The sequence below is a fragment of the Lissotriton helveticus genome, chromosome 10 (assembly GCF_964261635.1).
Source record: "Lissotriton helveticus chromosome 10, aLisHel1.1, whole genome shotgun sequence".
NCBI lineage: Eukaryota > Metazoa > Chordata > Amphibia > Caudata > Salamandridae > Lissotriton > Lissotriton helveticus.
In genome coordinates this window covers 1,057,130,821-1,057,156,405 of record NC_136071.1, presented here as the reverse complement: position 1 = coordinate 1,057,156,405, position 25,585 = coordinate 1,057,130,821, and the positions used below count along the sequence as shown (strand labels likewise).

General features: G+C 48.3%; 1 protein-coding gene across 2 annotated transcripts in view; it reads left to right on the top strand.

Moving 5' to 3' along the window:
- Nucleotides 1-5,312: 5,312 nt before the first annotated feature.
- The window catches only part of AGMO (alkylglycerol monooxygenase), a 744,553-nt gene continuing 724,280 nt past the window's right edge, over nucleotides 5,313-25,585 (top strand). The window contains exons 1-2 of one of the 2 annotated variants that reach the window (XM_078663767.1): nucleotides 5,313-5,423; nucleotides 15,625-15,903. In XM_078663767.1, coding sequence (XP_078519893.1) covers nucleotides 15,778-15,903 — 126 coding nt within the window. In that variant the 5' untranslated portion in view covers nucleotides 5,313-5,423; nucleotides 15,625-15,777. The remainder of the gene's footprint in view (nucleotides 5,424-15,624; nucleotides 15,904-25,585) is intronic. The other variant, XM_078663766.1, reaches the window with a different exon arrangement.

Here is a 25,585-nt window from a genome sequence, read left to right as displayed (position 1 = left end):
AACAGTATGTCATTTTCCAAGCAGCGCAAGACAAACACCCTCATTAACTTCAGAACCTACGGGTCCCGAGCCGACTGCCTGTTCACCACCTGCACGACGGCCATGTTGTCCACTCGAAACAGCACGCGCTTGTGCGCCAACGCCCCTGACCACACCGTGACTGCCACCACCAAAGGGAACAACTCCAAGAACGCAATGCTCCTCCCGCCCGCCTGCCAAGGCTCTGGCCACTGCTCTGCACACCATTTTCCCTCCCAGTACAGACCGAATCCGCCGCCGCCCGCCGCATCAGAGTACATGGTGACGTCCCACTCCCAGTCCTCCGCCGGCGCCATGGGTACACCATTGAACCGTTCCAAGAACGCCCGCCACATGCGCAGATCCTCCTTCATTCCCGCCGAGAGGCACACATGGTGATGAGGCAAAGTCAAACCGGACAACGCCAAACCCAAACGGCGGCAAAACGTTCGGCCCGCCCGCACCACGCGGCAAGCAAAATTCAAATGCCCCAACAACACCTGCACCTCTCGCACTGTCACCTTCCTCTTTGACAACATTCCATCCACCAGAACCAGCATCGCCGACCTCTTGTCTTCCGGTAGGAGCGCTTCCATGGCGACCGAGTCGAGCTCGATACCGAGAAAGGACAACACCGTACTGGGACCGCACGTCTTCTCTGGCGCCAGGGGAACCCCAAATTCCCCCATCAGCCCGGCCAAACCATCCAGCTGCCGCTGACAGTCCTCCGCACCGGGCCGCCCCACCAGGAAAAAGTCATCCAGATAGTGCGTCACTGACTCCGAGCCTGTAAGCCTGGAAAAAAACCACTGTAGGAATGAGCTGAAACGCTCAAATAACGCGCAGGAGATGGAGCACCCCATCGGCAGCGCCTTGTCCACAAAGATGAGACCTTGGAACTGTATCCCCAGCAACTGGTGATCCGCCGGGTGCACCGGAAGGAGTCGGAACGCCGACTTGATATCGCATTTTGCCATCAGCGCGCCCCGTCCCGCCGCCGCGACAAGCCTCCGCGCGACGTCCACCGACGAGTAAGTCACCGACGCCAACTCCGCCGAAATGTAGGCATTGACCGACTCCCCTTCCGGCCAAGACAAGTGCTGTATCAGTTGGAACTGCCCCTCCTCCTTCTTGGGCACCACCCCGATGGGGGAAATGATCAAGCCCGGCAACGGCGGTGCCGTGAAGGGGTCTGCCATCCGACCTTCCCTGACCTCTTTGAACAGTTTCTCTCTCACAACGCCCTTGTGTGCGTTCACTGACTTCAGATTGTCCGCCCAGCGAGCAATCCGAGGGCCCTCGTACCCCAGCCTAAACCCCTCCCGGAAACCCCGACGCAGCACAGCAGCATCCTCCTCCCACGGATATGCCGCCAACCAGGGCTCCATCCGCTCGATCCTAACCAGCGTACAAGCCTTTTCCCAGAGCCCCAGCTCCTCCCCCTCTGCCCCCTCTCCTCCCCCCACCCTGTCCCCCTCTGGCTGGGGCACCTCCCTGCACGGGCTGCTGCCCCGGCGGGCCCCCGACCCCCCAACAACGCAGCACTGGATGCCTTCGACAACACGACGAGCACTCGTCCCGGAATCGGCATGCCGCCCGCCCGCAGGCTCCTCTATTAAAGTCCCAGCAGGCCCCGACCGTGGCCTGGCTGCCAGAGTCACCCTGCCACACCCCCCCACGGGTGGGGCGGGCTGCAAAGGGGGGCGGCACCAGCGGCAAACCGCTTGCCGTGTAAATGGTGCGGCCAAACTTGGCCCCTCCCATCGTTTGCTGGTACAGATCCGAATCCAGCTCCCCCCATTGCGCTTCCGGGTCCGCCGCCATGCGCGCCCGGAATTCCTCGTCGTAGTGTGACCACGCATGCCCGCTGTAAGTCACCTGTGCCCTCCGCACCACATCCATGTATTTGAACAGTGCGACGCACCGGTCCGGGAACTTCTCGCAATACACGCTCGCGTATATGAGGAACGCCGCTGACCAGTTGTCTAGCGTCAGGGGCACCTTTTGGCGCCTAGCTAACTCCTGCTCTTCTTCCTTCGACCCCTCCTTGGACGTCAACTCCCTGTGGAGAAGCTTCAAGATGTCAATGTACTCCCCTTTCCAGATCTTTTCCTTCGTTGCTGCTGAAAGGTGGGCCCCCAGCGGCTTCGTCAGCCCCATGTACGGTAACTTACGCACCGGCACCACACAACTCTCCTTCCCTCCCCCCGCCGTCTCCTTCTCGCCAGCCGCTGCTGCCCCGCCGCCCGCGCTCGACCCGTCCCCGCCCTGCGCCGCGCCGTCCGTGCCAACTCCTGCGTCCTGCACATATCGTCCCCGCACCAACCGCCACCCATCTTCCCCTTCGCCCCCGTCCCCACTGAAACCCGCACACAACGCCGCTTGCCACTCCCCGCGCCGTCATCTGTCTTACCTGGCGTCAAGGTCGGCGTCCTTGCTGGATCCCGCCGCCTAACCAGTGGAACTGAGGGGGCCGTCACTCTGGGCGCTTCTGGCCTTGCTGGCACCTGTAATACACTGCTAACAACATTACAAGCCCCCCGTCCTCCCGAATCTCTCCTTCCTCCTCCGACTCTCCATCAGCCGGCTCCACACCACCCCGGCCCCCCACTTGGGGTTCCAGCCGGCTCAAACCCGCTCTCTCACGACACACCCGCATCAACTCCCTCAGTCCACACTCGCCCCCCCATCCTCCACACTCGCAGGCAAAGCAGAAATATTCGCATCCATCCTCACTCCCCCACCCCCGGGGGCCGTAAAGACCCTTCGGGGAGGGGCTGGCGGAGACGTATCCCGCCTCCATTCGCCGTGGTCACGATATAGGTCCCTCGCTGGAGCTCGGCCGCCCGCACCAGACAGAGCCGGCCCATCCTCTCGGTGGGTGGAAGCCGCATGCTGCTCCCCCGAGCGCCTCGCAAACAGCTCCTGCCAAGGAAAAAAGGTGGAGTCCAGCATGCCAGGGTAAAAACACCCCCTTCCCCCCCCCACGCGCCGCTCCCCCCCCAATTCCCCCATCCCATAGCCGCTCCCCTCCCCCATCCTGCCGAATGACCTCCGCGCCGCGACGGGATTCCCCCGCCCCCCCTCCCCACTGCCCCCACCCTCCCCCGGCAGCACTACCTGGGACCCCTCGTCATCCCCCACCCCCCTTGCCCTCCCATCCCAACCACTGACTCGCGAGCCGCCCCCGCCCCTCCCCCCACCTCTTCGACAAACTCCAGGGCCCGTTTCTTCCCCTTCCGCCCTGCCTTCTTGGCGCCTCCATGTGCCTTCCCCCGCGGCCCTGCCTCCGTGCGCCGGCCTCCGCCCTTCGCTCCTCCGCCCCCCTCCCACCCCACACGCCGCCACAGCCACAGCGGCGCCGTTGGCAGCGCGCCGCTGAGGCCTTACCTTGAGGTCGGGCCGCACGATGTCCATGCGGCCCGCCTCGCTCAACAGCCGCAGAGCCTCGGCCACCCGCGGATCAGCGCACTCCGACATCGCGTAGCAATACGCCGCTTGACCACCAAAGCGCACTACCACGCTCACCGCAAGCCCCAGCTACAGCCTCAGCAAGCAACCAAAGGATCGCCGCAAACGCCGACAGTCCGCCTCGCGATCAGCCAAAAGCCCGCGAAAAACAGAACCAAGAAACTGACTATGCCCTGGCTGCTGTGTCACTGCACCATGAACAGTGTGCAGTGACACAAAATGGCCGGTTAAATACCCAGCCAGCCCAAAACTAGCCCAAGGATCCCAACCAGACCAAAACCAGCCCAAAAACGCCAACTACTGCGAGCCCCGAGAGTCAAGCTTCCTCCTCCCCCCCCTCCCCTGGTGCCCCAAATTTCCCCGGGGGGGGGAGCCTCCCGCTGGTCGGCCACCCCCCCCCAAATCCCCATTCTGGGCCCGATTCACAAAGGGACTTACGACTCGTTAGGTTACGAATGCAGATTATCTGTACTGAACACTGCAGTGGAGAGATTCCGCCTCTGGGACGGAGATTTCGCCACTAGTGCCGAGAAGCCGCACTCATAAGTTACGTAACTTATCCTTACGAGTCGTAAGTCCCTTTGTGCATCGTGCCTTGAGTGCCACATGTTTGAAAGTTGGACAAAAATGTTCATGAAATCCGAAAAGTGATCAAAGGGCAACAGTAAAATCACTTGCAGGAGAAACTCCCAAATAGGTCCGATTGAGGCCCATTGGGACAGATCTTTTCTGGGGTAGCTGGGGTTCCCCTTCCGAATACGCCTTGCCGTCCATTCTAGTCTGTCTTTCTTTGGGTGCTAAATTATGTTTTGTTAACATAGGTTTGTTTAACGTGAATAGCACAGATGAGATAAATAGGATGGAATGGAATGCACCCAGTAAAATTAGGTCTGGCTCTAATTCATTCAAGCGCCTCCATCAATCACTTTTCAGTCATTAAAAAGCAGAAGCTTGTTAACCAACCTGCTTATGCTTTCGTCGCTTGCACTGCTTCCATTAAGCACCAGCTTAGGCGCACCAGGGTTTCTATGAAGACTGTCCCTCAAGCAATGCGACTGAAATACTCTATAGCAACCGGCAAGATAGCTCAGTGGGGTATGTAAGGGTTCTTCTTTGACACCTGCTGTGACTTGAGATCCACAAGTTAGAAGTAAAGGAATGTCAGCACAGTCGTTCACTCTTATATCATTTAAATGAATACCTTTGATTTGGGGACTTGGAGCAACTGTTAAAGTGTGCCCACAACGAAAATTATGACATTGTATTCTAAATGCTGTTTAGTTTACATAGCGCTTCGTACCTCGAGGAGGAGTTGCTATGCAAAAGAAAGGTTATTGTTATTACAACGCAGATACAGTTGCTCCTTCACTTCACGAATTTCACAAACAGAATGCTTTAAAACTCAGCTCACTAACCCTGGAACAAATTATCCGTTTGTCTTCCCACTTACATAGCGGTGTGAAACCGGCAAAGGAGTTGCTTCCGTTGGTGCAGCAGGTGCAGTGACACCGAGGCCCAGAGGCCAGAGGAGCCCAATAAAATCTAATTATTGATGTGTTTTATCTATGAAACAGCAGCTGGGGGCAGGGTATTTCCTTCCTTGCACATGAAAATATAAGCCCGTTTCTAACAATAACCCCCAAATAGCTGAGACTTTAAATGACTCTCAAACGCTTCACTAAAAACAACGTGACGCTGCTCCATCCTGCTGCTGTTTCTTCGCGAGGTTTGCCTTGCCGCTCTCTTTTTCTCAGCAGACTGCAGACCCGCCCCTAAGAGATGTATTACAGGCAGCTTCTCCAGCCTATCGAATCATACTTCCTGGTTTCCTTCTTCAACTACTACAAAAGCCACTGTACGCTTCGTCTGCCTTCGCCTTAAACATAGAGAGGAGCTCTAAGGAGTCGCTGCATTCTTCTGATCGCCACCTAAAGGTCAGCACAGCAGCTTTCTTACACGGATTACGTGCAACAGACAGTTATAGCCTCACACGTATTTACGCAGCCAGCGTTACAGACTGCTATCGATAACAAATAGCGATTGCACGTTCAGTGTCGTCAAATGTAATCGCATATCTCTAGTAATGGTGTATTTAAAATCCCGAGAACTATGCTAATTTAAAATATTTCTTCTTGGTAACTTGATCTGTAAATCGTAGTTTAGATTTAAGACGCATAAACTCAGATAACTTTTGTTCTTTGGCTCAGAAAAACTATACTCCTTTTACATCATGTTTCAATGGTATGTTAAGCATTAATTTTGCAGTGCATAACATTTGTAAAATATAGTATGATCTGCATTTGTTATTCTGTACTAAGTGCTTCAAATAGTGTACTTTGCCAATGACTTGAGAAACTCAAGAGGCTCTCAAAATGGAAACAAAATCAAAATATTGACGTTTTTTAAGTTTCAGCAAGTTTTAGCAACATTGATCCTTTGCTGTTTAATGAACAGCTTGAATATTATTGGCTCTGAACAGTGCCTTCGTTATGGAGAACCCAAGTGGTGTATCTAATTTGTGTTTTAGCCACAGTGTTAAGAGACTGCACTGCAGTAATCTGAAGCATAGAGTTCCTCTGAGGTATCTTGCAACCTCCAACCTGGCATTTTCTTTGTGGTTTGCCTGCCGAGGGTCTCCTTGCACTGATATCAGAAGTTGTCAAATGTTTCAATTACACTTACTCTTCCTTAAACAATTCTTGGTTTGCCTTAAACTGGCTTTTATTACGTTTCTTACAATAATATATTGCCTACATTGATAGGAAGTCTGTAATTTAAGCAGAATGACCGTCTGATATTGTTTTACGGCATCTAAGAAACTTACATTTTGCCTGAACCCCATCTTAAATTGGAGACATTTGGTAGAACTGCAACTGTTTCTCAGTTAAGCGGCTAACTGGAGCCAGTCCTGAAGCTCCTCATAGAGTTAGGGTTCTGGTAGTAGGCCTTTGCCCCATTGAACCATCAAGCACAAAAGATCACCAGTGTTGAACCAAACTATTTAAGGCGAGTGCATTGACCCCACTTTGAGCCAGGGTTTTAAGAAACGTACCTCCTGCCAATCAGAGCTGTTTGGCACTGTGCACCTGCATTTCAGACTGGTAGCTGATGTATTCATATTTAATGTTTAAAAGTTTAATTCAGCAATAGAAAAAGTTGTAAAAAACATACATTTCCTTATAGAAAACAAGAGTACAGTATATCCTCAAAAATCGGTGGAATTTAGAATAATTTACAAATCAAGTATTTTTTTATCTTCCATTTTTCTGAGGGGTAAGAGAGAAGAGGGGGGATAGAAACCAAGGATTGATTGTGAAGAGCGTAAAAAAGGTTATCCAATAAGTACATAGAGCAGGAATGCAAATGAAGGCCAGAAATTTCATTTATCCTATAGAGACAACTAATGTAATAACATATATATTTAAGCACCTGGCAATATAGAGAGAATATCAATGTGTTTATGGTGGGTTTAAGATTCTCTGATAATGTACCAGCTCTAGACTCTTCAAAAAAGAAGAAGCAATGGGGACATGCTAGACCCAAGACCACAATGCTAATATTAAGCTTTGGCATTTGAAACACACCTTATTTTGGCTGGGGCTGTTACTGTCCAGTGCTTTTGCATCACTTAGGATTCAAATCACCCTAATCTGATTTCAAAATTAACTTGCCAGAAATGACTATTTCATTCAATACTCAGGAAGCAGACGCAGAAGATAAAATCCCGACTTAGATCTAACCTCTTCTACAAGCTAGCTACATGCCATTCTGGATCTGCGGTAATGAGTATGAGGTATCCACGGGAGGGCCTTTTCTGACTTTCTCTAATAACTGTTTTCTACCCAGAATTGTTTTCCGCCTTTAAATCTTTAATCCTTTGTAGCAAAGTGGATTATTATTTGCCATGACCAGTCACCCACCTCAAGGAAAAATAACACTAACTTTGAAGGGTGAACTCCAAAAAAACAGTAAACTAACCTGAGGTCAAAACTCTGGTAGCTATGTCACAGAACAGACAAGCTTAAATTAGATCAATGTGTAAAGTAGTTATGCAGTACCAAAACAAAAAATAAAGACGAAACACTAAACAATAGAAATTGAAAAAAAATTGAACAATAGAATACATTTTAATAAACAGAATCATGCCAAAATGACAAAAATACAAGAGGAACCAGAGATATGATTTTGTAAAAAAAGAATTTAAGTCAAAATAGCACTAAAAAGCAATAAGCACCAATGATAGTCTGCTAGACTTTGCATCTTTGGCGTGGTTTCCGCTGACTTTTTTTTGGCTCTACCTCCTGAATTGTTGATGCTGTGCTGGATTTCGTTTTTGCTGTTTAAGCCTTGCTGGCATCTTGGTAACTGTTTGTCTAGTTTGTCATATGTATGTGTAGACAATGATGAATGTCTTTGAGATATAACAGACATTAGTAAAATTATAAAACACATTAAAAAAGTGTGAACTATTTTTATATGAAAAAATCAATAATGTAAATATCTGTTTCGAAGTAATTTTGTTGTATGACACTGATATTGGGGTTGCTGTTGCTAATGAGCCTCAGGAGGCTTTCAATTAATGTTACATTCCAGTTCCTTCCAAGAAAAACTTGAATATTAATAGGTTCTTACAATATTGAATGGAGTTTGCTATCAACTTCTGATCGTCATATACTTTCTGTAGGTAAATATTTAATATCTGGATAAAACCTTTTTCTAGAATAGTTGTAAAATTAAACTCAGCTAAAATAATGGTCCCACTGTTGTTGACCATAAGTTTGACAGCCAATTATGGTATGAGTTTTACCACAAGGAAAATCACTATTTTCTTAGTTCACTTCTTAGGTACAAGCACTGACCACTGAAGTGAAGATAGCCCACCATGGGAAATCCCAGCATACCCAGAAACCATCTTATAATTGAGCTTCATCCAGAAGATCTCAAATCATAATTCTTGCTTTTGTGGTCAAAACTAGTCACATTCCTAATCAAGTAGAGTAGTTTAGTTTCACCAACCGTTGCATGACTTTACCTCTTCCTAAATTATCACTTGATATGTGTATTCAGTGACCACATAAACTGAATGTTCTACTGTTGCGGATGGCCTGCAGAGATTTCTCTCAATGGCTGGCTGTGCCAGGTGCTTATCTTCTACTTATTTCTTGGTGAAATCTATTAGCAGGAAAATAGATCCATTAATGTCTGTATAATTGCTCCTTGTACATTTTTGTCACAGGTTAATATTGTATACATGTTATGATTTAAGTATCTGAGGATAATAATACATTAAAGAATAGTTTGTGAATAGCAGGTGTTGTGTATGTGGCTGTTGCTGAACTTTACATCCTGATAATTCAAAATACCTGAATTTGACTATGTGAGAAATGGGGTTGTTGGTTTGAGGGCAGTGTTAACCCTACTCATGAAACAGCCACAATCCCCATCAGGGCGGACCACTAAAGACACTAAATTAACCTGTGCTCAACCCTCTGGTAGCTAGGCACAAAAGCAAAGAGGCCATATAGGCAAAGTGTAAAATATTTATGCAGCACACAAATATTAATAAAGTGACAGCACAACACAGGCAGCATCCCACACTGATTTAGAAACATATAGTAAAATCGAATAAATTATTTGACACCAAAACAACACAAATCCAATCAGTACAACCGGAGATATGAATTTTCAATCAAGATCAGGACAAAGTTGAACGTTATGGCTGACTGGAATGGAACGGGGGGCTGATACAAGTGGAATGAGTCTTGTCCCCGCTTGCCTTTGGACTTAGAAGAAATTTCAAGAAAAATTGTCTGAGAAGGTAAAGTTCAATTGGGTAAGGCAGATGACAGTGTCCGAGGAGGAGGCGTCATTGTCAGGGAGCCACGGGGCAAAGTCGCAGTGAAGAATCTTTAATTTGGACAAGGGACCTAATTACGATGCAGTTTGGACCACAACCGAAGGCTTGTCGGGTGCGGTCAGAACCACATCTACTGCTGCAGTTCTACCGAACCATTACGATGTGCACAGTCGGAGGCAGCAGTCGGAGGGAATGACCGACTATTTCTGACGGGCTCATGGAGCCCATCAGTCGGTCAGAAACTCACCATAATCCTTTAAGTATGGTGTTTCTACTGTCAGGATTATGATGTCGGTTTCCGACAGCCTTTCCATATTGCCTTTTCCGATATGTAAAGGCTGTCGGAAAGCAACATTGGGGGCCCCTAGCAGGGCGCCCTTACCCCCTTGCTCCCTGACCTGGGCATGGGGGGCACCAATTGTGCCCCCCTGAACATCCCTGCACCATGTGGCAGACTTCTCACATGTTCACAAACACCCATTTATCAATGGGAGCTTGTGCTGCGGATGATTTCTGCCTCCGCATAGTGTGATTAGATCGTAATTTGATGTGCGGAACCACAGACCAAAGGTTGGGCGGTTCCTCCACAAAAATGGTGTCAGTCTGGGGCAGCTCCGACCGAAAGTGTAATCAGGCCCTCAGTATTTTTGGGGAAGTCAAAAAGCTCCAGCGGGACCAAGTCACACACGGTAGCCAATGAGGGCTTCACAAGGTCAGATACCTCTTCTGTGAGGTGCTGTTGAACAGGATTTGCTGTTGGGGAGAAGAACATATCGGGAGCTTCCGCAAAGTCAGGCCAACCGACGATGCACCTTGGGAGGATCGAAGAGCAGCTATGTCCCAGGCTCCTCTCTTTTCTTCAAGCACTTTTACCAAAAATGCTATAAGTCATACATTTTGGATCTGGGGTATCTGGGTATCATTAGCACAACTTCCAAAGGTTTACACTACTACCAGGATGCAATGCGAGGCCTGAGACCTGTTTTAAGGGGCTGCTTAGAGGGTAGCACAATAAATGCTGCTGTTACACTAGTAGTATTTCTTTTTATGGCCTGTCACTTAACTAGGGACATAATAGGAAATTACATATGCCAATTTTACTGTTTTAGGGAATGAGCTCAAACACTTTAGTACTGGTTAGCAGTGGTAAAGTGCACAGCGTCCTAAGACCAACAAAAACAAATTCAGCAAAATAGGAGGGGTGAAGGCAAAACAAAAAAATGGGGTAAGACCACCCTAAGGCTCACAGGTCTAACAGACTGAAATTCTTTCTCTCAAAGAAACAAAGCTCTCAAATTTGGATTAATAAACAAAGTAAAGAAAATCAGATATGCATCCCCCACAAAACACATTCTGAAAATAAACTAATAGACTCTATACCATTGTTTGTTGCACTTGCAAAATATATTGATTCTCTTTGGGGGAGGGTGGGGGGAGGGGTTGTTCAGAGGACCCTTCTGAAGGAATTCTGATTTCCATGTATCTAAAATGTAATATTTATATTAGGGTTGTGTCAGATCTTATGTCATCCTCTGGTTTGGCACAATGCTCAACAGAGCCCACCTTCAGTCATCACTGACTCTGACAGCAGTTGTGTACAGAGTACTAATGTGGCTACAAAAGGGGGGAGGGATGCTAGGAAAGAGCAAATCAGATAGAGGGCTGACGTGACAAAAATGTACACTGAGTCTAGGTCTAACTATAGCATTCTTCTGTAGGAAATCCCAATTTTCTCCATGATCATTCCAAATGTTCACCTTTTTCTAGATCATATTTTTGCTACCTGCCTGAGCTTTCAGAAGGCAATTAGAATTAGCCTCTGCCAACTCCCAGCCTGAACTCAGGCTTTAATGAGGTGGGAAATTCCTCACAAGAATCACATAATGGGCAGGTGTGATTGATAGGTAAAGTTGAACGAGCAGAAATGGCTCACTTGACCTCAGCAGACGGGTGGAGGCTGCCATCCTGTGTTCACAACAGAACCCTGCCTGATAAGTCTCTCATGTAAAACATTGCTACACTTGACAGGAAGCAAACAGGATTTCAGGACAGTTCTTGTGTACCCCGTCTCAGTGCTACAAGACAATGCTATTGTCCTACCAGACATCTGTCTCCTGGTTTGTTGGGAGACAGGGCCTGCTTCAAACCGCATTTTAGTGTTAGGTATGGGAGGACACTAGTGATTTTCTTATGACACTAACACACACACACCCAGACCTCAGTGCCATACGGTTCCAATGAATCAAGTAGGACTGTGTATCTGGACTACATAACTGTCAAAATATGGGGACTTAGTCCACACATATCATCAGAGTATGTTGGCCTAATTCCTAGCTAGCTCACAGTGGCCCATGGACCCCTGATCTGACAGGATACCAGATGGTGTCTGCCACCTCAGTCATGACCACTGTAATTCCACAAAGAAATAATTGATACAGATCTGCCCTCTCATTGTTACTCAGGTATGCCTAAAGGGAGACAAGAAATATACAAATTGATTTTTCAAACATTTATTGAAGCAATCGTATTCTTGTGTAAACAGAGTGAGCTGCAATTATTAGTTCGGACGAAACATAACATTGTAACCAGCATTACAAAAATGATGAAGAAGATGAAAAGTTCAACCATCATAACGTTACAGTGTGATTATATAAATATATGATGATATATCATGTTTAGTCTCTTACCTAATACTACCCACACTATTTCAAGCATAGTAGGAGTACCCACTGCCAGTTCCCTTGCGCCAACCAGCCCCTATACAAGTGTGTGATGTATCAGGAGGCCGATATGGTGTAGAACAGGTTACCGTCTATTGCAGGCTAGAGATTAAAGTCAGTTGGGCTGCATCTCAGGCACATCATTCCAGTATAATCTCAGGTGAAGTGGTCCTTTGCCGAATTTTGCTTAGAGATGGTTTATATATTAAAAGCACTGTTCCACTCGCACTGTCACAGGTGCAATAATCATGTGTTTTTTTCTTTCGACTCTTCAACTGGACAACAAACGGCATTGCTTAGTGTTCCTTAGTTTTGGACAGTGTGTTCGAATGACATGATGAATGCTTCCCAAGAAATATGCTGCAAGCTGAATACATTCTAAGTATGTTATATAAGTGCAAAGCATTTAAAAAGTAATTTTCTACAAAGATGTCAAATTTAGTGTGTTTTAAAAAGGAGATGCTGTGTTCGTGCCCTGTTGAACCTTGCAACATCAGAGCTAAGTTCAGTGTGGTTGAAGACTTTTGCCTTCTTGAAAATGTGTTGGTGCATGGCATTTTTTTTTTTGCAGTAAGGCAAACAGAAACTACTGAAAAAGTGGATAGGTTTTCCCCTAGGAACGTTTACTCCATTGGTTAAGGAGTGTTCAGGAGTCACCCACACCCAGGATCTGGTGTCAGGCGTACATATGACACCCCAAGGTACTATCCTCATAAGGCCCACCGCTTCCCCCGCTTCTCGTTGTTGCAGCCACATGGGGAGTCCACTCATGCACAGCCCTCCGGCTCACCAGAGCACCTGGCTATATCTTTGCTAGTGCTGGAGCTGGCAACCTTCCTTTCCCTACTTGCTCCATGCGGGCAGGGTGCAGCATCCAGCAGTGGCCGCCCCGCTCAACCCTAGACACGGGGCGCTGTGCCTTCTCCATGCGGTCAGGGTGCAGAGTCCGGCAGTGTCCCGAGGTCCTCACAGGCACTGGGTACAGGGGAGAGACTACCACTTTTGAGGGAGGGGGGGCAATAGCACTTCCACATCCTCCTTGATTGCTGGGGCCTGGAGTTGGGCCTGCTTGCGGGGCCCCTGGGGGGATGAGGTCCCTGGGGGCAATTCATCTATAGGGAAGGAGGAGCAACACATGCCCTCACCCCCAAATGAATGAATTAATGAGCTGGTGCTGGATCCTGGCCCACCATGGGGGCAATATTTTGCAGAGCCACAAAGTCATCAACTTCAAAGCTCAGCGGATCCAGAAAGCAAAAGGTCTGGGAGTTATAAATTGGCTGAATCCATTTTGTAGCTAATTTAACAACATGCTTATTCTTGCGAAGATAGAGTTTGTCCCAATCTCCCAACTATGTCCTATTTTCATTATCAACCATTCGAACCATGTACATGTATAGAAGAGGAGTTGGCCTAATGGCTAGGGCGCTCGACCTCGGACCTGGGGAACTGTGTTTGTGTCTTGGCAATGACGCTAAAACATCCTGTGATTCTGGACAAATCACTTAGTTTCCCCGTGCCTAACAAAAATGAATGTGTGTTCTCATGTAACGTAACTGGTGCTATGTAAAGCGCTCTGATACCCGATTCGGATTCGGGTCAAGTTCGTGCTACATAAAACTCTGCAAAAAAATAAAAAAGTTTCTTAATCTACTGTCCTATGAGCTTGTTCAATAAAAAGAGAATGCCAACAAACATGTACATTTGTTGGTATTTCCAAGTTCCAATCTGACAAGTCCCTCCCTGGAACTGGTTGGAGTGGCTGGGCTAACTCCTTTTCCAGGACGGAAAGATGAACTGATCTCCCCAAGATTTGCTGGGTGTTTAGGGGAGGGGTTTTCTCCGCAGAGAAAAATGTGCAATTGTACAGGAGGCTCCATTCCTCTCCATAGAGAACTCTGCACAGGAGCAATAGGAGCATTCAGGCAAAGTAACATGGCATTCCCATTATTATGCTTGGAAAGCTGTGCCCAGTGCTGGGATTGGTTTGAAGAGGAAAACCCCTTAAAACCACGCTCATGCGGAAGTTCCAAATATACACCTGAACGTGTATAACTTTTTTTGTGAAGAGAACCCATAATTCTAATCTGTGAAGGGGAAGCCTCCAGGGTCAGCCAAGTCCCAGCCATCTGCGACTGTATCTGTTAATGCCCCGGTTACTTACCGGTAATCTTCATTACTCCGAGTATAGTCTTCCTCGCCACATGAGTTACGTAGTGAAGCTCACTATGTAACTCATGTGGCGAGGAAGACTATACTCGGAGTAATGAAGATTACCGGTAAGTAACCGGGGCATTACCTCCTCGTTAGTCTTCCTCGCCACATGAGTTCCCTCCCCCCTTCCTGTCTGGCTATCGGCTTCATTGTTTGCTTGGTGGTTCAGGCTGTTGGTTGGGCTGGCCCGCCTCTTATAGAGGTCAGGGGTGACTGGTCGGCCATGTTGGGATGGGAGGGGAGGCTTTTTTTTACTTTGGAGGGTTCTGTCGTGGAGCTGAAGCTCACTATGTAAGTCATGTGGCGAGGAAGACTAACGAGGAGGTAATGCCCCGGTTACTTACCGGTAATCTTCATTACTCCGAGTATAGTCTTCCTCGCCACATGAGTTACATAGTGAGCTTCAGCTCACTATGTAAGTCATGTGGCGAGGAAGACTAACGAGGAGGTAATGATTCGTCGAGCACCAAAGGAAAGACTTGTTTCAAGTGTTCTGCCTTTAAACAAGGCTTAATATTTGTCCTTGGGCGAGTTTTTTTTGAAGGCATCCTTTTTTCAATGTATTTCTGAAAGTGCATCCAGTCTGCTCACGGATCGTACATTTTCATTAAAATAATAAGTACAAACTAAGCAAAATGCGATCCATAGGCGCTGCATTATACACACGACTGTAGATTCCCTATTCTGCAAGAAGAGGAACATTGCCAGCAACTGGACCTCGAGCACCCCTGGACATCTTCTTTAAGAGCTGGTAGGATCTGCACCTAAATCAAGGGGTCCAACTAGGCCGGGGGCTAATCTGGCAGAGCAGTGCATTCACTGACTGAGCAATAACTGAACAGCAACAGATACGCGAACATCGATTTACAGGCTTAACCCCGCAGTAGAAGCTGACGAAATTTCTCCAGTAAACACAGAAAACATCTGAGTTAATCTTGTAATCTTGCATTTGTTACCTGATCGGATCCCATGAACCTGAAAGATGACAGCAATAGGTCAAAGGTGTCAATGAGCCGGAAGTCGAGACAATTCACCAAGCCCAAAGGTTTAGTTTACTCCCTAAGATGCAATGCCCGGGGGTGTTCACTTTAAATCATTTTAAATCAACTAACATAAATGTTATTGTATTTTTTCGCAACTTTTAAACTTTACACCAGAGCCAGTAAATCCAATCTGAAACAGCGCCACTGATAGCTGTAGTAGCTCACTAGTTACCTAAGGCTGATTTGCAAGCGTTGCTATCTTATCTTCATAACGATGGGTTTGCTCTGCACTTTTTTTGCTTTTGCCTCATTCTCAAGTTGAACTTTGCCCCGGTGACTCAACTGTACGTCTCACTTCCAGCGCCAGATCACGTTTGGATGACAGCTGGAGTGGAAGCAGCAGATGTGCCGGCACTGAGACTGGCATCAACCTGGTCACTGAGGAACACAGAGTGTGCCCTCGCTGTGCGCTCTGTCTGCAGCCACAGACTGCCCCTTCCTCCTCTGGACAATCATGGGCGGCTACGCGGGCGGAAGTGAGCCGTCCCTCTCCCAGGGCGTCCGCATGATGTTCTACGTGCTGCGGCCCAACGAGACGTCATTCAAAACCATTGACGAAGTTCCTGATTATGTAGATAAGGTACGTCTAAACTTTTGCAAAACTTAGGTCAGTTTCTGTTTCCAATTCTTCTCTGTATTTGCTTTTCTTTATGCTCTGGCTGGACAGCGCACATTATGTGATCAACAGGAAAAGAATGTAAGAACTACTGAGAGAGGCTCTCATGAACAGCATTAGATTGGGCAGAAGGTGAGCGGGTTCAATTGAAAATATTACGACCAAGGCAGTACGCCTAATCTGTGGGATAATCGTGAAAAGCATATGTTAGTCATTTAAGGGTGCATTGTTTTATTTTGTATTAATGCCCACAGAGTGTCCTTTTGTTATGTGGAATCTCAGATTGAATCGATGAAGAGTGCTTGGATAAGTGACAAAGTACATGTAAAATGACATACTGAGGTGCTTATTTACAAGAAGCCTGCGCCACAGACAGGGGCGCAACTAGGTCTTCATTTCGGGGGGGGGGCTAACATGGCAAAAGAAGGGGCGTGGCTAATGTTAATCAATGGGGCGGAGCTAAAATGGCAGAGAATCAGGATCGGTTAATGCCCCCTCACACCTTAAAACCCATACCCGCCCTGAACCCTAAACTTACCCCCGGCACCCCAAAACCCATACCCATCCTGATCCCTAAAATTATCCCCCCCTGGCACCCCAAAACCCATACTCACCCCACACCCTAAAATTACCCCCTGGCACCCCAAAACCCCTTACCACTCTGAACCCTAAAATCACCCCCCTGGAGCCCCAAAGCCCAGACCCGCCCTGAACCCTTAAATTACCCCTGGCACCCCAAAACCCATACCCACCCTGAACCCTAAAATGACCCCTGGCACCCCAAAACCCATACCCGCAGTGATCCCTAAAATTACACCCTTGCCCCCCAAAACCCATACTCACCCTGAATCTTAAAATTACCCCTGACACACCAAAACACATACCCACGCTGAACCCTAACATTAACCCCCTCACACCCTAAAACCCATACCCGCCCTGAACCCTAAAATTACCCCTGGCACCCCAAAACCCATACCGATCCCTAAAATTATCCCCCAGCACCCCAATACCCATACCCACCCCACACCCTAAAATTACCCCCTGGCACCCCAAAACCCATTACCACCCTGAACCCTAAAATCACCCCCCTGGCACCCCAAAACCCATACCCACCCTGAACCCTAAAATGACCCCTGGCACCCCAAAACCCATTCCCGCAGTGATCCCTAAAATTACACCCTTGCCCCCCAAAACCCATACTCACCCTGAATCTTAAAATTACCCCTGACACACCAAAACACATACCCACGCTGAACACTAACATTAACCCCCTCACATCCTAAAACCCATACCCGCCCTGAACCCTAAAATTACCCCTGGCACCCCAAAACCCATACCGATCCCTAAAAGTATCCCCCGGCACCCCAAGACCCATACCCACCCCACACCCTAAAATTACCCCCTGGCACCCCAAAACCCATTACCACCCTGAACCCCAAAATCACCCCCCTGGCACCCCAAAACCCATACCCACCCTGAACCCTAAAATGACCCCTGGCACCCCAAAACCCATACCCGCAGTGATCCCTAAAATTACACCCTTGCCCCCCAAAACCCATACTCACCCTGAATCTTAAAATTACCCCTGACACACCAAAACACATACCCACGCTGAACCCTAACATTAACCCCCTCACATCCTAAAACCCATACCCGCCCTGAACCCTAAAATTGCCCCTGGCACCCCAAAACCCATACCGATCCCTAAAATTATCCCCCGGCACCCCAAGACCCATACCCACCCCACACCCTAAAATTACCCCCTGGCACCCCAAAACCCATTCCCATGCTGAACCATAAATTCCCCCCGGCACCCCATAACCCATACCCAACCTGAACCCTAAAATTACCCCCTGGCACCCCAACACCCATTACCACCCTGAACCCTAAAATCACCCCCTGGCACCCCAAAACCCATACCCACCCTGAACCCTAAAATGACCCCTGGCACCCCAAAACCCATACCCGCAGTGATCCCTAAAATTACACCCTTTCCCCCCAAAACCCATACTCACCCTGAATCTTAAAATTACCCCTGACACACCAAAACACATACCCACACTGAACCCTAACATTAACCCCCTCACATCCTAAAACCCATACCCGCCCTGAACCCTAAAATTACCCCTGGCACCCCTGGCACCCCAAAACCCATACCGATCCCTAAAATTATCCCCCGGCACCCCAAGACCCATACCCACCCCACACCCTAAAATTACCCCCTGGCACCCCAAAACCCATTCCCATGCTGAACCATAAATTCCCCCCGGCACCCCATAACCCATACCCAACCTGAACCCTAAAATTGCCCCCTGACACCCCAAAACCCATTACCACCCTGAACCCTAAAATCACCCCCCTGGAGCCCCAAAACCCATACCTGCCCTGAAGCCTAAATTTACCCCTGGCACCCCAAAACCCATACCCACCCTGAACCCTAAAATTACCCCTGGCACCCCAAAACCCATACCGCAGTGATCCCTAAAGTTACACCCTTGCCCCCCAAAACCCATACTCACCCTGAATCTTAAAATTACCCCTGGCACACCAAAACACATACCCACGCTGAACCCTAAAATTAACCCCCTCACACCCTAAAACCCATACCCGCCCTGAACCCTAAAATTACCCCTGGCACCCCAAAACCCATACCCATCCTGATCCCTCAAATTACCCCCCCACCCCCGCGGCACCCCAAACCCCATACCCACCCCACACCCTAAAATTACCCCCTGGCACACCAAAACCCATTACCACCCTGAACCTTAAATTACCCCTGGCACCCCAGAAACCATACCCATGCTGAACCATAAATTTCCCCCTTGCCCCCCAAAACCCATACCCACCCTGAACCTTAAAATTACCCCAGGCACCCCAAAACCCATACCCATGCAGAGCCATAAATTCCCCTCTGGCACCCCATAACCCATACCCACCCTGAACCATAAAATAGCCCCCTGACATCCCAAAACCCACACCTGCCCTAAACCCTAAAATTACCCTTGGCACTATAAAACACATACCCACGCTGAACCCTAAAATTAATCCCATAGCACCCCAAAACCCACACCCACCCTGAACCCTAAAAGTATCCGCCCCCCTGGCACCCCAAAACCCATACCCATCCTGATCCCTAAAATTATCCCCCCCCCCGGCACCCCAAAACCCATACCCACCCCACACCCTAAAATTACCCCCTGGCACCCCAAAACCCACACCCACCCTGAACCCTAAAAGTTTCCCCCCCACCCCTGGCACCCCAAAACCCATACCCACCCCACACCCTAAAATTACCCTCTGGCACCCAAAAACCCATACCAATGCTGAACCATAAATTCCCCCGACACCCCATAACCCATACCCACCCTGAACCCTAAAATTGCCCGCTGACACCCCAAAACCCACACCTTCCCTGAACCCTAAAATTACCCCTGGCACACCAAAACACATACCCACGCAGAACCCTAAAATTACCCCTGGCACCCCAAAACCCATACCCACCCTAAACCCTAAAATTGCCCCCTGGAACCCCAAAACCCATACCCGCTCAGAACCCTAAAATTAACCCCTGGCACCCCAATTTGTATCCCACCATGAACCACAAAATTACTCACTGGCTCCCTAAAACCCACACCCACTCTGAACTCTAAAGTTACCCATAGCACCCCCCCAAAAAAAAATGAACACTGCAAACTTACAGGACAGTTGCATATTTGGAGGGGACTGTCCTCTTTGACGTTTCTATGCATGTAAGTCAAGAACAACATTCACAGTAACCTAGATATGCAGGCAGTAGGTAATGATGTGCTGAAAAATGCATTAAAGTTACTGGAACTTACATAAAAAACTGCTGCCTGCTCCTCTGATACTATACTGTGGAGTCGGGCTGATCAGCAGCACTGCGTCCTGGCATCCAGCCCCTCGAAGGTCTCAGAGTAGATAGGTCTCCTGGATTCTCCTTGCCTGGGTCCCCTCTGCTTCTTCGCTGCTGCCCTTGGATGCGAAAATAGAAAGATCCATGGCCCTGTTCACCATTTATCTGGTGAGCAGTGCGGTGGATGTGAATTCCATCCAAGTGCACAGACAGCAGGGTGAAAGGGATGGCAGTGCAGGTGATGCTTTTCCTTTGAAAATTAATTTCTGCTGGTGTCTTAGCCCAGGGTTTGCTGTCTGTGCACTTGTATGGAATACACATCTATACAAGTGCACAGACAGCACACCCTGGGCTATGACGCCAGCAGAAATTCCCATACAAAAGAAAAGCGTCACCTGCACTGGCCATGCCTTCCCCCCTGCTGTGCACTTCACACCCCATGCTTATAACCCATCAAGTGCTTAGGTGAAATCCCTGCCTTCAGGCAAGGATTTCACCTCGGCGGCGCCACTCTAAAGGCAATCAAGAGGTGGGGGCAGGGGGGTTCACTCGAGGAAACTGTTCAGAGGCTGGCTGTCTGCTCGGGCTGCTGGGCCTCTCAGAATGCATAATAAAATCACATTCTCGGCTCCGATGCGCAGCGTTAGTTAATGATTTCAGTGCGTGTCATCTTAGCCCGGGCAGAGGAGGCGACGGGGGGGAGCTGAAGCCCGGTGAGCCCAATGGGTGTTGCGCGCCTGGCCACAGAGTGTCACTTTTTTTGACGCACCAGTAGTGCAGGCCTCTCAATCATATCTTTGAGGCGAAGCAAATCCAAAGTACGTGGCTTTGCATGGGCTTATAGATATGGAGTAAGGCAAGGCAATGCAAAGTGCTGTGTTGCCTTACTCGGCACCACAGAGGCGTTCCATGGGCTTTGCGGTGGGTGTTGCCACGCAACACAAATGGATTTTGATGCTGCTCCAGATTTATGAAATCATGTGGATCTGGCGCAGCGCCAAAACCTTACGCCTCCCCAGAGCAGCCGTAACAAGGAGATATGTTGTCATTTCTCCTCGTTATTTCCTATTTCCATGTGTGCTGCATTACAATGAGAAAAAACCCTTCTTGGGATTGTTTTTGTGCAGGAAGGTGCCTTTTTCTGTACAAAAACAATCCTGCCAACAATGCAGATACCGTTGCACCAAATTGTGAACAGGTGCTGGCTGAAAGGACAGGAATGCATGTGTCTCATGGTGGCATTTCAAATTGGCGTTGGGCCACGCAGCAAAAGGACTTGTGGCGCTTCCCTGTGCCAGTTTTTTGTAAATATGCCCCTCTTGCTTAAACCCATCAATGTCTGAAGTGACACTTTCAGTTATAAGCCAAGGCATGTTTTTAGTCTGCAATAGGGAAAGGTCCTTGTAAGCAAATGTTTTTGGGTGGTACTAACTAGACATTAATTAATTGATGTCATGCTTCCAACGTGCCCTCTATAAAGTTCTGCATAGGCCCATGAATTACAAATGATTCTCTTAGATGTAATCTCCTGCTCCCATACATTTATGCAACTCTTTTACAAAGCTGGGAAATTTTTTTTCTACATTTTGCCTGATATTAATTCAAATATCTGTATTTAGTTATTTCTGAAAAAAATTACTTTCATATTATATAATGTGAGTTATTTTAGCATCTGTGAAAATCAAGCAGTTTTCCTTTTCCGATCTTTTATAAGGAATGAACATAAGATCAATGAGGGTAAGATTCCAGCTGAAACATGGAGAGTTTTGGTAGGTTGCTGAAATTACCAGTATATAGTGCCCACACCACCAGCGCTCGCTCCACATTGTGCACCATAACACTTACATACCAAGGAAACTCACGAGACAGATTTATGGGAAAGCAGTGCTGCAGGTTTATTTCGCACAACAAAAGGCAGATAAGGTGGGTCATCTTACAGGCGATCCAATGCGGCAGCCCCTCGCTGACCCGCATGCCTAACCAGCCATCTTGCACGGCGAGTCGATGCTCTGACGGTGCAGTACATTATCACTTTATTTCGATCTACTCCCGCCCCCCCTGTCAGGGCGGAGCGATGAGGCACACCCCCGGTCGGTTCAGGCCCCCTGACCGCCCGAAGGACTAACGGGGCGCCAACGCTGTTTCCTGGAACCCCCTCGGCTCCAGGTTCTTGGCTCAGGCACCCCTACTGTGCCAGGCAGAGGTATTGACTGTATCCTTCTGCCGTAGAGGTACCCCTACTGTCCATCTGCTTCCAGATCGCCCTGTGACTCCGCCTGCAACATAAAACAAGACCATTAACCGTCCAAATTTTTCGCCTGCCGCTCTGCCGCTGGGTCAGGGCTAGGGTGGGAACAGCGCAGAGAAGCCCAGGGAACAAGCGCGGCAGGAAAGACCGAGCAGTGTTGCCGTGCAACCTATAAACCCCTAGGGACCGCCCACAACGCCAGGGGACGCCCTCCCATTGGTCGCTAATGACGAGGGCGGCTCTGGGGCTGGCGCGCTGCAGTTCCTCTCGCGCGGCATGTGGTACTAAGACGCTGTCTCGCTCAGCTCCCCTTTACGTCGCGCGGCCAGCGGCATAGTGCCCACACCACCAGCGCTCGCTCCACATTGTGCACCATAACACTTACATACCAAGGAAACTCACGAGACAGATTTATGGGAAAGCAGTGGTGCAGGTTTATTTCGCACAACAAAAGGCAGATAAGGTGGGTCATCTTACAGGCGATCCAATGCGGCAGCCCCTCGCTGACCCGCATGCCTAACCAGCCATCTTGCACGGCGAGTCGATGCTCTGACGGTGCAGTACATTATCACTTTATTTCGATCTACTCCCGCCCCCCCTGTCAGGGCGGAGCGATGAGGCACACCCCCGGTCGGTTCAGGCCCCCCGACCGCCCGAAGGACTAACGGGGCGCCGACGCTGTTTCCTGGAACCCCCTCGGCTCCAGGTTCTTGGCTCAGGCACCCCTACTGTGCCAGGCAGAGGTATTGACTGTATCCTTCTGCCGCAGAGGTACCCCTACTGTCCATCTGCTTCCAGATCGCCCTGTACTCCGCCACAGCTCTGGAGGAGGCCCCCGTCGATGACAGAGCCCCCCACCCACCTAGCTACTTTCGGCCGCTGTTTAGTGCACCTCTATCATAGTATCCTCCACCACACCCTTTTGGAGATTTATTAGGACGGTTCTTAGGACTCGCCCTTGGTTACATAGGCCGCACCTCAATGGGGATTGCTTAGATCCTGTTCTTAGGCCACGCCCTTAGTTACATAAGCCGCACCTCTAATGAGGACTGCGTAGACACGCCCTTAGTTACACAAGACGCACCTCTAATGGGGATTGCGTAGATACTGTTCTTAGGCCAGGTCTCACTCTCACAGGAATAGTTACCACAACATTGGTCTTGCCACCTTGGGACCTGAATAATCCATAATTCACTGCTCGGGGCGCCCTGCCCTCTTACTAGTGTACCTGGCCCAGGGCCCTCCACCTCTTGTGAATCCTGCCGTTTTTTCCTTAGGCTGTTTACCTGCCAATATCTACAAGAGGAGCCGCACATCCTTGCTTAGCCCTGCTTCTCTGTTGCATTCTGCATGTTATTTGCAATATTTTATGGATGCTAATGGAAGACCGGTGATATTGGTCCCCGGAACCAAAGAGATGGGTATGGCAGGTATAATGTTAATGCCTGCAGTGAAAAGCCCTCATGTATCATGCAGAAGACTGCTCAGTAATTGTTGTAGCTTTTTACTTGCAGCTCATAAAACTAGAATCCTTCTAACGCCCCACCGTGGACTGTGAAGGATATGGGACTCCTGTACCTTGTGACCCTCGCCGTCCCATGAAACACTATGTATACCGCTGTCATTACCCAATTATGCAGCACACCAAACTGGGATCCTTTCTAATATAGCACTGTGGACTCAGAAGGATATGGGACTCTTGTACCTGTAACCCTCGCTGTCTCATGTGATACATATGCATACTGTTTCCTTCACCACTCCACAATGTATTGTCCCTGTATAACGCGCATGTTACCCAACCGTGCTCTGCCATCCTGCATAGGGATGCGTAGTGCTGTTAAGCATAAAATAGTGCTATTTAAATTGTTATTTGGGTAAGTACCTGGACAGATAAAGACGACTGGCATTCTTACGGTGCCTGCACTTATTTAAATTGTTATTTGGGTAAGTACCGGGACGGACAAAGACAACTGGCAGAGCCACCATCGCCTATCTTACGTTTGTTCTAGGCCTGAGTGTCTAGCACATATTGCAGTATTTCACCACCCATTGTACCTTGACTCTCTTGTAACCTGCACACTTATCACCTGTCCCTTCTGTAATGCACTGTTTGCTATCTCATGTATTTTGTTTGCCTCCCATTTCACTTTACCTCATGTAACTTAACGTCTGCTTTTGTACAATATTACCTGTCGTTTCTTGTACTTATTGTGAAGAGCTCACGCCTTCGGGTAACGTCCGTGCTATATAAAAACTCATAATAAAATAAATGAACAAAAGTTGACCATGCATTGCATAATCGATTTTTTTAGTGAGCCAGGAAAGGGGCTGTGCCGCCTGCTAGAGCACTCGGGTTCAGACTCTTTACTATCATGCTTGAATATATGTGGTTAAAACAAATTCCTTCTCTGTAAGGGGCTGCTGATAGCTAGACAGCCAGAAGGTGGCGACAGTGACTGTATAGTTGTACACCACGAAGCCTTGTCGGGCATGTATCGCTTCCTTGATGGAAACAAGTTCAGGGGCTGTTTCGACTGGCGCCCTTAAACGACATTTTTAATATGGCCCAATTCCACTTTGTCTGAGCCTGTCTGTGCACTGCTAGTACAACCCGATATATTAACTAATCCTCTGTTACATAACGTATACAGTCACCGTGCGCTTCATGTCACTCCCCGCACACTCTGCCATGTATGTACCACCCGGGCTCACCCTCACAAATGGATGTATTCTCACGTAAACATTAACTCGCTCCAACATAACGATGGAACTGTTAAATTAAACTACAGCAGATGTGTGACGTAGTCAGTAATGGTTCTGCTAGTTAGAAGGCACATAAGCTAGCCTGAATTGTCATATACACTTCGCTTGTTACAATTCATTACCTCCGTTCGGCGCCAGAATGTTAAGGGCGTAGGCCACAACGGCCATCTCACATTACAGAAAATCAAATAGTAAAAGCCTTAGCAATTGTGTTACTGACATTAGTATTAGTTATACCAACTTAACTTTAAGCTGCCTTTAAAACATGAAGACACTTTTGCGTCATAATGGTTACCTGGTGGATGTTGTGATGCTTTCAGTGGCATTGGACCCGGACGAAAATACGGGCAAAATATACTTTGAGGATAGAGAGTTATTTCAGAATGTTGGCACGTTTTGTTGAATGGTATTGCATTAATATGTCAAGCATCCGAAATGGACAGTCCAGAAAGTGATGTGGTTTTCTGCATAATACTGCAGTGCCTTTAGGATTACATGTATTAGTTAGACACATTTGCATTTTATGCCTGCAAAATTAATCGCACTTTAAAATTATTTTTCCACGAGTCCTAAACCCTAGCTGTCCGTTGTCTTAAATATCTGTTATGGCTGCGATCACCCACCAGATCTAGTAAGTTTTATAGCTAGAATTTACTTCATATAGTTGAACTTCACAGCAGATAGATTTTATTGGAAGGGAAGTGTAAAGACGCTGCGATGATTTAAAATTTCATATCTCACTCTCCACGAGTCTCGAGTCT